Below are 14842 nucleotides of genomic sequence, written 5' to 3'. Positions count from 1 at the left end.
GGGAAAACCCCCCCCCCCCCCCCCCCAATTAGTTTCAATAAATAAGAACTGTCTCACCATGGCTTAAAATCTCCCAAAACAATGAAAACATCTTAAGAAAAAGTAACAGTATTTCCCCAAGACAAATTTGTTTGGTTGTTTGTTTCCGTACTGGTGAACAAACAACTGTTCTCTAGAGTACTCTGGAGTTTGAGCTGTAGCATGAGACGACATTAAAACATAACATTTAATTATTTTAAGCACCATTTTAACTTGCCTCTATTTTCATGGCCTTTGGTTGAACAACATAGATTTTGTTCCTGTAGCCACACCAGACTTTGTCATGTACCACTGTCATGCATCTTATGGAATGATGTGGCCGGCCCAGATCTAAGAGGTGATAGTTTGTCAAATCCCATTGACCATCTTCAAAAACAGAGGGAAAAGAAAAAAATGAAACAAAACATAGGTTCCTATGAGTTTAAAAATTATTTAAAAGTACAGGCAAATATCTTAACAGTCTAATTTTTTTAAAAGCACTGTAATAATCTGGATAAGTCAATAGAAATTTATGGCTAGGCTCCTCATTAAAAAAACCCTGCAACTAGTTATACTAACTACCACCATCCCAAATGCTCTTTTGTTTTTAATATAATAAGGTTGTACAGTGACTCATGTTTAAAACATATCAAAACATTTTTAAAAACAGAAAGTTACCTAGTGCTAAATGCTTTACTTGGATAGGCATCAGTATACATTACAACAAGCAACTACCCACACAGTGCTAGGCACTTGCTGCTTGACTGAACATAGAATTGTTGACCAGTGCGTCAAGATTTTTTTTAAATATGCTGCAAGATCTTAAGAAATGCACTTGATATCTACTAAAAGCATACTAAATTTGGTCATTCAACACCAAGTAAAATTCTTCTGTAGACTGAACTAAGCCACAGATCATCACTGACATTTACTTGAGATCCTTAAGGATTGTAAGCCACTAGAGTCTGAGTTTTAAAAAAAAAAAAACCACACTAAAAACATAACAACTTCATCCCAGATGCATCTTTCCCAATATCTGCATTAGTGCTGTGCAGCTTCTTTAATTCTTCTAAATGCTGAGCACAGGGATTTAAACTCCACAAGGAAAAGAACAAATGAACGGGGAGTCTGTGGAAACAAGCTAACAGATAAGTTCCAGTTACTTATAGTAAGACCTTCCCCTCCAGGTCCTTATTCTGGAGGGTGAAAGAACAGAACTTGTCCAGGAGTGGTTTAGGCAGAAATTCAGAAGGGATGCTTACAAAATTCTCATTGAAGGACTTGGCCGCAGACAATTATTAACACTAATAACAACACAGGAAACATGACTACTGAGCGTGATGAAAAAAGTGATGATCAAAGTGGACTTAATCAATGGGTTCTTTGCTATTCAGCTCAGATAAATCCCTTTCTCCTTCTCAGAGTAAGAAAAGATTCTAGGAGCGCGCCAGGACAGTGCAAAAATGGTACTTGAAACTGCAACTGAAATACTAGAAAGATTTCTCAAGACAACATGTAAAAAGGCCATTGGGGAATACCTTTTCAAAACACTATTTAAAAATGGCACATTTCTTCCCTAAGTACTGTTACAACTTCACTCGTTTCAAGATCTATTAGAATGCTTACCAACTCCTCGATGAAATATTGCTAGTGTTCCGTCAGCTAGTGCAACTAATACTATTCCTTTTACATGTCTGGGAAAAAAAGGAGGCACAAGAATACACACCATTAGACTGCATTTCTGAAACTGCAAGTTTAAAGTGAGGTATAAACATTTTATATTTCAGCATACTTTTTATATTCACGTTAGCCCTACTGTTTTGATTTCTACAATATAGCTCAAGAGAAGGGACAGTAACAAGGCGTCAAAATCCAGTTCAGAAAGTTTAAAAAATATCTAGCTACAGCAGCTGAAGAAAACATCAAGCATAACAACCTATAACTGTTTTGAGTATACAGCTACCAAGAATACCAAGTATACAGCTACAGCTCATCATTTGAGCTACAGTATTTCCAACAGACACAAGATTCCTTTTATTTTCCTTACTCCCCAAAAGTTTTCCACTGCCCCTCAAAGAAAATGCATGCATTTATGGCAACTGACATTCCCAATATCTGAGGAGGAAATATAAAACTACTTGGCTATTTTAACAAAAGTTCATTATGATTTACATGACATTCTTTCAGGACTTACACAATACTGAGAATAGAATCTTTAAGTTTAATGGCATGAACACATTTCCTCCACTGGGCCACTGACGAATGAACATACAGGCTGCAAAGACAAATCAGGAGGGATTAAAAGCACTACAAAAGGTCGACCAGACAGGAAAAAAACCCCAAGCAAAACCCCTATAATTGAAATCCACAATCAAAGGGAAAATAAGTTTTCGTCTTCCACTGAAAACTACGTATAGACTGAAAGAAAGAACTATGTAAGCAGCAGAATGGTTTTTCAGAGACATAAAACATTACCAAGTCCTTTGCAGGTACATCTGCAGTAAAAAGGGCAATATATTTTTCTAGCATAATAAAATATTGAAAGTTATGGAATTATCAGACCATAATTTCTTTGACCACACACACACACACAAAAAAAACACCACAACTTTTCTGCAGGTGAAAGAGTTATCTGCCAAAAAGAGCTTGCTAATCACCTACAATACTTTCTTTGAATTCTATAATGCCTAAATGTAGCTAAGCGTACAAAGTTTAGGCTCTCTGGAGGTCTTCTTGCACTTAATCTTGACTCAAGACAGTTGTCAGGCCTGTAGGCACAAGAAGCAAGTTTAAAATAATTTTTCAAATAAATTTAACAGGATTAGCATTTTCTTACCATCCATTCTGTGCTCCAAGCCACATTGTCGGTAAAAGGCTACTCATTTTCTGTGCTTCTTCTCTCACTAGATCTTGCTCATTTGGCAAAACTGCAACGTCTTTATATAACTCTGACTCAGTACTAAAAAAACCGAACAGTTAAAATACATTGAATAAAGTGCACAGATTACTCAGATTATAACCTAGGTATTTACTTCATTGCTGCTGGTTTCTACACTGGCTTTTGAAGAACATAAGGTATTTTAAAAAACAGTAACTGTGCACAAATGTATAACGATACAGATGAAAACCCCAAAGACAATGAATTTCTTCAAATGTACATTTACTTGTATAAGGAAATTTAGGTTCCATTCGAGCCTATCAGTATTGCTGATATCCCTGGGGAACAGCATAAGAAAGTCACAACATAAGAGGCACATGTTAAAAGAAACACTTATTAAAAAGCTGTATAATACTTCTGCGCCTGTATGTGGAGAGTGAAGATTCCTAAAGATTCAAAATACTGATTACTTTCAAGCTTCTTCTCCACTCCTGTAACTACTCACAGATTGACTATTCTGAGAAAAGAAACCTACATTTGAACAAGCAGTTGATTGGAAGAAAGGAATGTAATTCTTATTTATTTTGACCTCAAAACAGGGAATCTAAACAGGCATCTCTAGATCAGCGCCATTCACATTAAGCCTGTGAGATATCTTGGTGACAAACTGGTAGACACTCAATACTTCATTCTGGAGGTGCCTGTACTTGAGGGATGAGTTCACAGACAAAGGCAACCCTTCTTTCATGCAAGCAAAGCGTACAGTGTCTTGTACCAAGACTACATATATAAACTCAACATATTTAATGAGAAAAAAAAGTAGGTGTTTTGTCCTCATGTTGTGTTCCTACAAACATTCTATTTTTCTTTTTAAATACATATTAAGACGTATGAGGATTGAGACTATGTACCTAGGCTGGTACACTGGAGAAGCCTCTGTTGTATTCTGCACTCCCAGAGGATCTGTAAAGACATGCTCTGTGTAGACTCCAGTTTGTGCAATATCAGCTGTGTCTTCTCCTGTCCCTGCATTGACTTCCGTTGCTTCTGTCGCCTCCTCTGCTGTTGGAATGTTCTCATCTACTGAATTACTTTCAGTTGCAGCATCTATGGAACAAAAAAATTTGAAAAGCTTTTAACAACTGCAAAAGAATTCTCAATTATTTAAAACAGCCAGAACTTGATATTTAAAACTTAAGTTAATAGCTGCAATAACCAGTCACAATCCAGATTTTGTTTCATCTAAAAAAAAAAATCAGATCAGAAACACCCAAACTTTAGTAGGTTGCACTGTATCAACAAGTGTCAAATAGACTTTAAGTATCAACCCAGTGACTGATGGCACAGATTGCCCTTTAAGTGATTAACTAGAATAAAAACGAACAAGTTGAACAACCACATACCCATTAACAATCATATCACCATACAGCTCTGAAGGGCATTGACAGAAAATATTAAGAATGCCTAAAAAGTAAGCAGCTTCCCTTAAATCTCTGTTAACACTTTACAAGATGTAAGGCATATATCCACATTCTCTCTAGTCATTTGTCAGCAAGATCTGCATTTTAAATACTGAATAACTTAAAAGCTCTCTTTAGACCATGCACAAGATAGGAGTTCTCAAAAGGATCTGAATGAATTAATTGTCTATACCCATTTAGTATCACCTCCACAAAGTGTTCAGCTACAGTTATACAGTGCAAGTACATCAGACTTATAGGCCATTTCCCACAGAATACTCATGTTATCACTTCTTACAGACAAGCTATTACATTAAATACTTACAGCATTCATTTTTCAGTTACACATAATGGTGTTTGGCCATCCCTAGTATACTTGTAAGATTTTCATACCTGACTGTTTATCTGTCATTGGTGAGCCACCGTTTGCATCATGAGCTACAGGTGCTCCTGTGATACCCTCTGCAGTACAGCCAACCACTGTTATTCCTCCTAGCAAGCTATCGGTTTCTGCAGAGCTGTTGCTAGTCATACTTCCACACAGAGATGACTTGTCCACTTGACTGGGATCTGCTTCTTGAGACCCTTCTTCTCCTGCAGGATAGTCTGTTTCCCTTGCCCCTGAAACCAATTAAACTCACATGTTTCTTGTGAGGATAAAGGTGCATCACTTCTCTATCTAATAACAAACTAAGGTTCAAACTGAATGAACTCTCCAGCAACCGAGATTTAACATGCAGATACCTATCTACAAGCTTATTTTAACACGATCAGCAGACATTAAAGATGCTGTCAGTCATAAAGCTCAAAAAGCAAAAGCAGAATCTATACATGCTGCACATCCAAGTGTCAATAAATCATATTTCAATCTGCAGAGTTCTCCAACTGGTTTGTTTCTATTTCAAATAGATTTTCCATTAAAATTAGATTTATAACAGTGCATATATGCAGGGATACCCATCTACATCTTAATGAAGATTTTAACTGCAATAGATGCTTTGTTCTGGAAAGAAAAGCTGTTTTTCTCTCATACAACCCTCCCAACCACTTTTGCGACTTGAAATATCATTCTTTGTTTCTTGAAATTTTTATCATATTTTACTGTATTTTACACTGGTTTGATTTTACAAGTTATATATAGTTTCAGTGGAGCAAAACCTCAAACTTCACTGGAAGATGTTTTGAGCTTATTAAACAAAACTACTTCACTGGAACTAGTGCTACAGACTTCTATAAGTGTAAGCCAAGAAGCAAGAAATCCAAAAGCACACTTAGTTCTTCTCCAGAATCATAACATCCTCCTATAAACTTCCCTGACTACACTATCCACATACACTCTCAATGTAACAAGGATTCCCTCTACAGGAAGCTCCAAGACTTGCTACTTATCTTCAAGAGGCTGAAGAGGTCAAAAAAGCCAACATATTTTTCTTTTGTGATGTTCGCAATTGCATAAAACATTGGCACTATTGCACAATTTGTAACGCAGCAGACAAAATACTTCGTCTTGGTTGCTGACATCTCTCTACCTTTGAGTTAATTTAGGTCAAGAGCCAACCAAAGAGTGGAACAGTAGAATAGAAATCCAGTAGTTTTCCCTATAACTAAACACTTTTTATTGCTGTGTTACAGTAACATTTTTTCACACTAATTAACAAATCTTTGGTTTTTCATTGCATAAGAAAATCTGAATAAGATACAATTAAAAAAACAGGAGCTAAACCATCACAAGTCTTTACCTGGTACACTAGCAATACAAAGCACATGAGAATTGCAAACAATGAAACTGTCCAGAATGTTTCCTGGTTGATTAGCATCAATAATGATAACTTTTGTAGCAGAGTGTGTGCTAGTACAGATCCAAACTAGACTGGATAATTCTTCCTGATGTTTCAGCTCCTTCTGCTGGTCCTGAAGGAGAACAAAGGCAGAACATAAGTGAGTAACAGGAAGTGGGACAAGAATAGAACCTTTGATCTTGTATGTTCTTATATTATCAACTACAGATATATACATAAATATGTGGTAAGTTAAATATCTTTAATGCCATTGTAAAATTACATGTAGTTACTTGTTCTCTACGCATTTGGAATATAAAAACCCTTCATATTTCATATTTGTGTAGAAAACTATAGAAAATAATTATACTGCACAGTTATACAGTTAGACAAGTAGAAAGCTACATAAGAACACTATTTATGTGCCAGCTACCACACTTGGTATCACCACAGATTAATGTGATGTCCCAAAGCACTTAAAATCAAGCCTTTGTTTTGATGCCTTTAATATACCCTCATAGTTTCTTCATGAAAACATGAAGGCTAACACATGTTTAAACAAAGGCACAGACACCTAAAAAAACCCCTTTTTTATATGGCAGTCAGAACATGAAAAATTCTGTCACAAATGTTTTTTAAAGCAGGCAGCACTGGTCTAAGCAGTGGATCATTTTGATGTAAAATTGATTTGCTCTTGAGATTTGCCAACCAGCTGGAAAACAGGAAAGAATCACAGTATTTTTGTAGTTGGATTCAATAACCCAAATACCTTGGGCTGATGACTATCCAAGAAGAATCTATTTGTTACTAATAAACCTGATCACAAATTATTTTATTAATCTACAGATATACAGTGAAGATGTTTAACTATATAAACTATTCAACATGCCTTACAGTGACCTTACCTTGAGCTCTTGGTCTAGTCTGTCTAAGCTACTTTGAGATCCTGTTTGCTGCTTGTTGCCATCTGCATCCATACCAGTCACATCATTGTAGAATACACTAGCACCAACCACAGACCCACCATCTCGTGTCTTCCCTCCTGATAGGTTTACCCCTACAGCACACCACAGCTTGAAAGAAAAGAAATACTTCACTTAAAAGTTAAACTAAAAAAAAAAAAAAAAGACACAGCCATTGTTAAATATGCTAAGTAATATCAAAATTATTATGTATCTGCAGTCCGTTTTAAGGAATTCATTAAGATTAAAATCATGTACATTTCTACTGAAGCTTAAATTCTGATTCACTTGTGCTTTAAAAAGAAACAGATTCAGTTCAGAAAGAAAATAATTGAATTTAAAATAAAAACATTCAATCTATATGTTGTCCAAGTCTCTATATCATCACTGTAAATATCCTACCTTCATAGAGGTATCCTTCTCATCTAAAGGTCTCAGGTAAACAGGTACAGGCAAGTTCTTCATCTTATTGTCACCCTGGCCACCATTTGCAACCTAGGCAAAAAAAACCAAACCAAAACAAAAAAAAAACACAACAGAAAAGCTTTCCCCTTTAAAAGAGGTTTACAGTCTTTGCAATCAGTTGATCAGACTTTGTTAAATACCATTAAAAGTTTTGCATTGTGGTTTTCCTTAGAAACACTCTTTTAACTGCAAAAGTTCAAGAAAGAAATACCGGAATCACTCAAACACAAGCTGCGAAATTATACTCTGCTCAAATTTCACAAAACATGAAGTTGCTACCACTACATTTGAAAACATAAGCATAATACCTGTTTGTACTTCTGAGGTAGACTCCAGCCAAATGCTTGCACTCTACCATCCTCTTTCTGAACATGTGCTTTCACTTGGCGATACTGCTCTCTTTTCTGCTCTCTGCGTGAGGCTAAACTGGCTTCAGTTCTAGGGAAGAATCATTATTAAAGAACCTGTTATTTATGCTCTCTAGAATTCTTTCTGTAATGGGAGTTGCTTTTAAACTCAATATACAAGATCTCTGTAGAAGCACTGGGGTACCAAAGAGATCACTAAGTTTTCCACACATCACCTACAGAACACCAGGTTTCCTGTGGGCTATTTCTAAGGGACCTGTGAAAGACAGGCAAAACCAGAAAGCCTATTGTCAGTATCCTTAAAGAAAATGAACTTCGCTTGTGTACCTCTACTAGAAGCTTTGTAAGTTGTAAACAAAAAGGATGTATTGCCAAAAAAGAACAGGAGAAAAAAATAATAATTACAGATACTTGTTAGCCTGTCTCATGTTCCATTTTTCCATTGAACTTAAAGTATCTGTACAGTTATTGCTTAGCTACAACACTTGCATGTAAAAGCGTACCAACTGCTGCCTCCCGTGCCTAAATGCAGTTCTATGAAAGGCAGTGATATTTAACAGAGAGAATACTACTGCCAGGTACCCAGAGTACTCATCCACTGCTGTGCATTTCAGTCTGCACTATGTTGATTTCTTATATGTCAACATTCACTACAGGAGAACATTATATTTCACTTACCAACATGCTATTTTTCTCAGAGGATTAAAAGAGTAAATACTTGATAAAACATATCTAGTATTATAAACCCAAAATGTCTTACTCTTCACTGAGGAATTCAAAGGCTTTAGATTTGTCACTCGGTAATTGAGATAAGGTACTGCTTCTTTTCTTGACTGATGGAGTAATATGCGAGGTTGGAGCATTATATTTAACATTGACAGGAGGTTCTGGTTTCTTAGCTGTATTGCTAGATGAACTGAAGAGCCTGCTAAAACTAGAAGAAGGAAAAAAAAAAAAGAAAGAAAAATGAGAGCTAAGATTTGTAAGATACATCCAGATTTGACTATGCAGGTAAAACACTGCATATGCTAGCCTGCTCAAGCCAGTTAGACTAAGAAACTGGAGCCCAACATAGCAGCAGCCACCACACACTCAGCAACACTCTCAAAGCACAGAAACTCATGTCAGTAAAAAAAATTCTTAAAGAATTATCCCATTTGTTTATCAAATTTAACGGGATCTTCATCTTGAATGAATATCTACAGGGAACCAACAAAATCAGGATGTGAACATCACACCTGAAAGACAAGTCTTATGAAGCATATTAGCTCATGCATAGAGCACTTTAAAAACTCCACCATTTTCTAGGCTAAAACACAGAATAGTTATCAGCAAACCACAACATCAAAAGGATTATTTGACAAATATCTTGTTGTGAATAACACCATTTTAGATTTAAAGAGCTTGAAGTTAGAAAGGAAAATTAACAATCAGTAAGCCATACTTCACAGAGGAAAAGGAAGCTGAAATAAATGCAATCCACACGAACTATTCAGGTTTCTATTTTTCATCATAAAAAAGAATCCAGAAAAACGTTCAGAACAAGAGTCCTGGTGCATATTCAGCTAGAAAAAAATTACAGCACTTTGGCATTTAACTTCACAAAGTGCACAGCCATTCACTATGTGATGCAGCTTACGATACATTTTGTCTTCAAGAACAGTCTTACCGAGCTGGCAAGCTAGGTAACAAGAGGAGAACAGTTAAGACATCTTCATCTGCCAAAAGATAATTAGCTAACACACAAGAAAGTGCCAGCTAATTGGTTAGGGTCTTTTATTTATTTTTGCCAGTGAGTCGTGTTTCAATACTTACAACTGCCAAATGCTTGATCTCTTCTTTTCTTGCATGGCTGGATTTTCTCTTGATGCTCTACAAGAAATGAATTCCAAGTTTACTGAGTAAGCATTAATTAAAAAAAGGAAAGGAATGGAACAGTGTGTAACTCTTACTTAAAAAAACCAGGATAACATATCAAAAGTATCAAAGCCTGTTTCTTCACATTGCCACTTTTTTCCCCAATCAGAGCACAATATTGAAATTCTCACTAGATGAACTGAAGTTACATAATAAACATCATCCACATTTGTTTGCATCACAGACACAACTGGTGAGTGCTTTTCAGACAGAAAAGACAAATCTGTGTAAGACTTTGCAACGAAAACAGCTAGAAGAAAGCAGCAAACCATTTTAAATTCTTCTGCCTCCTGTTTTTTTGTATTTTAACCATTGCCTTTTATTTTAAACCCTCTTATTTGTCAACACATCAGTAAATAAATGATAAAGTGATTGTTCCTGAAGCCATAGACGCATTAAAAGAGCTAGGAGAGGATTTCTACAGGAAACAATAGCTATAGAAAAGCAAGCCACGACTGCTTGGGAATGTGTATTTTCCCTCTCAGATTCGGAGCCCAAATGGCTCACAGGTATTGAGGACAACAGAAAAAATCCGGTGCCATTGTTACAGCGGACCGGCAGGCGGCACCAAATGACACTGTTACCTCTGGGCATGGGCACGGGCACGGCTGGGGGGACACGACGAGAACCAGCTGGGCTGAGGTCCGAGCAGAAGACTTTTGGTTTTGAAATCATATGATCCAGACAACTCAATATTCAGGATCAAATTAGACCAGATCACCATCTTTATTGCTCATATTTAACAAACCTTGCAGAGCTTTAAAACTGTGTTTTCTTGTGAACAACCCAAGTCCTTATGGATTACACTCCGTCTGAAGACTGTATGTTATTCCTGTTTTGACATCTCAGCTGACAACTGGGCCCACTGCTTTAAGGTTTGTGCATACATACACACAGTAATTTTTCCTGCCCACCAAATTAAAGTTATTTATGATTACCAAGTTTGGTAACTGTTCCGAAATACAGACATTTTTTCAAGGGATGCTTATTTCACACCATATGAAGTAACACATCTTCACTGAGGTCTCACCGAGAACCCATTTTGACAAGATAAGTTATATGCCCATAACTTAAAAACAAGGTTACTCATGGGCATGTAGAGAGACAAGCAGAAGGGCAACTAAGGCCTCATACCCTAACCTACTGACCGGATCACTCTGCAGCTAAAAATCAAAAGCCAGTAAAATCCAAGGAGCCCTATCAATTATAAAAGAGCCTTTTACCTTATCATCTCAGTCCATCGGACAGCCTCCTGAAGCTCCATCAACCTCTCTTTATACTGATTTCTTTCCATCAGAACACGGGCCATTTCAACACGAGTAAAACGCTTCCGCTGAGCGGTGGGGACATCACTCTGAACACACAAAAAAGCAAACATAGGACAAACAAAGGAGCACAGTAGGGCCTTGCAGAGTCAGCCTCCGCCTTCTGATAAGAGTCAGTTTAGGGCACAATTCCAGATTCCAAATCATTTTGGGCTTTGTAAAACTAACTCAATTTTACCTTCCTCTCCTATCCTTTGTACGTAGTACAATCTGAATAAAAAACAGTTCTTCAAAAAGAATGTGACACACAATAATGGGCAGAGAGGAAAGAAAGAAAACTAGACATGGTCAGTTTAAGTTTAATTGTGCTCTTTAGATCTTCTGTCTTTTCTATACATGGAGGAAGTTTACCACTACTGTAAAGCAGTAAAGTTTAGCAGCACTCACTAAACGCGTGCTAACTTCTAATGTCCCATTGTGAATTATACATACAAAAATACACATACACACATACACCTACATCATCATCCTCTTTAGCTTTCTGTCTTGCTTCCTCTGCTTCTGCACGAGCTCTAAATACAAAATAAAAAATAGCTGCATTAGATACCACAGTGGGTTTTTTTCTTTCTTTTTCACAACCATGGAATTAAACTTACTTTCTCAGCTCTTCTTCCAGTTCCTTATTCTTCTCTTCAAGCTTTTGTTTTGCTTGTTTTACAGCCTCTAATTCACCTTGCAGTACATCCTTCTCGCAGGTTAATTCATCCACCTTTGCTATCAGATCATTCTTCACTACATTCAGTGCATTTCTACACAAACATTTAAAATATACCATTACAAGGATGACTGTGGTCTCATAGTTTAGCCTGATTTCATTCTTGAATTCTAAGACCTACAAATTTCAAAGATACACCTTTCTAAAAGAGGTCAAACCCTCTCCCCCCAAAGTCTCAAATACATTCACACCTCTGTATCAGAAAAAAGTACTCATAACTCAGAACAGTTTGCTTAGAGGTTGAATTCCTCAACAGTGCTCCAATGGATTAGCTTCTACAGTTACAGCTGTGTTTCTAACAGAAAAGGCAGGGAGTTGATCTCACTAGAATATAGCACTGCATTTCTTGCAGACTTAAAAGGATAAAAGCAGCTTTTGCTTCTGAGGGCCTTAATTTCTAGAATATCAACTAAGCTATATATTTAGCCAATTATACCTACATATTCAAAATACTTATACCATCACTACTCTTAGAACGGAAAGCACATTTGTTTAACTTCAACTTTCTGCATATGAAGATATTGAAGATATAACAAAACAGAAAAGGGCAGTATTTTTTACATACACATTCTCACTTACTTTGTCTCCAACAGCTGAGTGTTTTCCAAAATAAGGTTTTCAACCTCACGACCCATTCCTTTCCAAAGGAAACAAACACATGAAATTAGCAGACAAAATGGATGTTTTCACAAAACCTGTTTTGCCATTACTTAAAATTTAGCTGATTTTAGACATGACAAACTTGTCAGAAAAACTGTGAGCTATCTGAAACTTCAGGACCTACCTTCTACAATTAGCCTTCCCCTCCACCTTCTTCCCAATCTGCCTTCAGTTAAAGCCTAAAGGCAACCCTGGCTAACCACAGGCTAGTAGTTAGTGCTACCTCCACCTAGTCTATACATTTTGAAGAGGTTACGTTACTACTAAGTCAAAAACCAAACATGGCATCACTGGGGAAGTATTAGTCCACAAAAAGTTAAGTTTAAAATGCTCAACTGTCTTTTACACCATGTTAGATACAAAAGTATATCAGTTATAGACACAAGACATGCTGAATTATAAAGCTCAGATTGCGAAAGCCCTGCAGATCTCCCCAGAGCAAATGATACCTTACCAAAGAAATTATGGTCTTTAAAGGCCATGCATTCCATGTAGAGCAAAAACAAGAACAAGAAACATTTCATGTAAGGTGTAGTATGAGTGAAGAGCAATAAAATATTTAGACTTATGAAGTAAGAGTGAATTAAAACAAAGCCACCACCAAAAGGTTGAAGTGGAATGTGATGTGATTAGAAGCAGGATTTATACAGAAGGCAGATGTTAAAGTTAAGTTTGTCACAACCATTTCTATTGGTGAGACCTCTCATAAAAATAAGTAACTTAATAAAAGTCTGTCTCATTTTCTGTGAAATAATTTAGATGCACAGTACTTGGAAGAAATGCTAAGCCAGTCAGTAAAAGTTTCAAATGAACATGCTACTATGGAAAAAAGTTAACTCTTCATGTAACTACTTCAATATTATTTAAATTTATGGAGAATAATCTCTCACCCTATTGTTTGCATGCCTACAGTAATATGATTTGCAGGTTTTTAAAAAGATAAACTTTCAGGCAGAAAATAATTATTTTACATCTTGCACAGCAAAATAATTACCACACTAATGATTGCAGAAATTATGCTAATTCAAGATTAACACAACAAATAAAAAAGGTATCTTAATGGTGGAGGCCTTTTAAAATACTCTATGAACACAATCTTCTAAGCAACTTTAGTAACAGAAGTCTTAAAAGATATTTGGATAACAATAAAAAAAGTATCGAAAAATAGACATGCAAATCAAAGTTCCCTCTTTTGGAATTCCTCTTTCTAGGTTTTGGATTAAAAGTAAATGACATTTAATAGTGAAGGAACTTAGATCAGCTATTGTTACTCTATCAATATCTGGAGAAATCCCCTACACTACAGTCATCAAGAGGTTTTATTCAAATGGCTATTGCTTTTAAAATGTTTTCAGTATTCACAGGTAAAAGTACCTAGGATCACTTCCAACAGGTTTCAGGATCCTTTATAATGCAAGACAAAAACTAGAAAGCCAAGAGTGCAAAGGCAAAAAAAAAAGTTACCAAGCAGGGAAAAAATGCAGAGAATGTATTTTATGAGAGCAGCAGCCAAGAATGCCTAACTGTAGAAGCAACAGATTTCAAAGAATTTTTTTTAAAAAAGAAGCATACACACCAGAATATTCCCCTGGGTATGCAGCCCAAGAGAAAACAGATTAGAGAAGCCCAATTAACTACTTTTACAGAACTCCAAACTAAGTTTAATGCTCACTTAGAACAGATCCAAACGCTTGAAACACACCAACTATCCTCGATGCAGATGTGGCTTTTAAGTAACACTGAGTAATTTGGACTGTGGTTGTGCTCAAAGTGAAATGATGATTATATAGTAAAACTTTTAGACCAACACATTCTGCATCACAAACGCAGTTATAACAATGTGTTCATTTTGCACACACCGGTGTTTCTAGCAGTAGTTTTATGGAAAATGGTAATGAAGTCAGTGACAAACTTTCGATAGGTTATATGAAAAAGTATATCATTTTTGCCCATGGAAAACAAAGCATCTATTATCAAGAAGTCCTGACAGTAATTTGATTTCTTTAAACAATTTATCATGTAGCTAAGGGATGGAAATTGCTATACGATAATACTTCTCCAGTATCTGTACTTTTGCATGCAGAATGTGTCATTAGTTATCCCTGTGACAACAGAGTGCGAGAGGTTTGGATGAAGTATGTTCCAGCAAGGATGCATTGGTCCTCACTGCTCAGGATTCAAAGCAGCAGAGTGTGACAACAAAGAAAAACCATCTCCCAGACTGGACATAGGCCCATTACTCCTAGTGATTAATACTTTGCAGAAATGTCACTTACTTGATGTAAAATAAGTTCCT

General features: G+C 36.3%; 1 protein-coding gene across 4 annotated transcripts in view; it reads right to left on the bottom strand.

Annotated features, from left to right (window-relative positions):
* SPAG9 (sperm associated antigen 9) overlaps positions 1–14842 on the bottom strand; it is a 65635-nt gene that overhangs the window by 11598 nt on the left and 39195 nt on the right. For all 4 annotated transcript variants that reach the window (XM_010578691.1, XM_010578692.1, XM_010578693.1 and 1 more), the window contains 16 exons: positions 12466–12523; positions 11768–11920; positions 11632–11683; positions 11070–11200; positions 9745–9801; positions 8690–8863; positions 7870–7999; positions 7499–7591; positions 7040–7207; positions 6096–6267; positions 4750–4977; positions 3808–4003; positions 2855–2977; positions 2213–2293; positions 1645–1712; positions 257–405 (listed from right to left, as the gene is read on the bottom strand). In XM_010578691.1, the coding sequence (XP_010576993.1) occupies positions 257–405; positions 1645–1712; positions 2213–2293; positions 2855–2977; positions 3808–4003; positions 4750–4977; positions 6096–6267; positions 7040–7207; positions 7499–7591; positions 7870–7999; positions 8690–8863; positions 9745–9801; positions 11070–11200; positions 11632–11683; positions 11768–11920; positions 12466–12523 (2033 nt within the window). The remainder of the gene's footprint in view (positions 1–256; positions 406–1644; positions 1713–2212; positions 2294–2854; positions 2978–3807; positions 4004–4749; positions 4978–6095; positions 6268–7039; positions 7208–7498; positions 7592–7869; positions 8000–8689; positions 8864–9744; positions 9802–11069; positions 11201–11631; positions 11684–11767; positions 11921–12465; positions 12524–14842) is intronic.

Source organism: Haliaeetus leucocephalus, unplaced genomic scaffold (assembly GCF_000737465.1).
Source record: "Haliaeetus leucocephalus isolate CR32 unplaced genomic scaffold, Haliaeetus_leucocephalus-4.0 Scaffold646, whole genome shotgun sequence".
In the NCBI taxonomy this organism is placed as follows: domain Eukaryota; kingdom Metazoa; phylum Chordata; class Aves; order Accipitriformes; family Accipitridae; genus Haliaeetus; species Haliaeetus leucocephalus.
The sequence above is the reverse complement of the archived record's forward strand: the minus strand, read 5'-3'. Positions and strand labels throughout refer to the sequence as shown.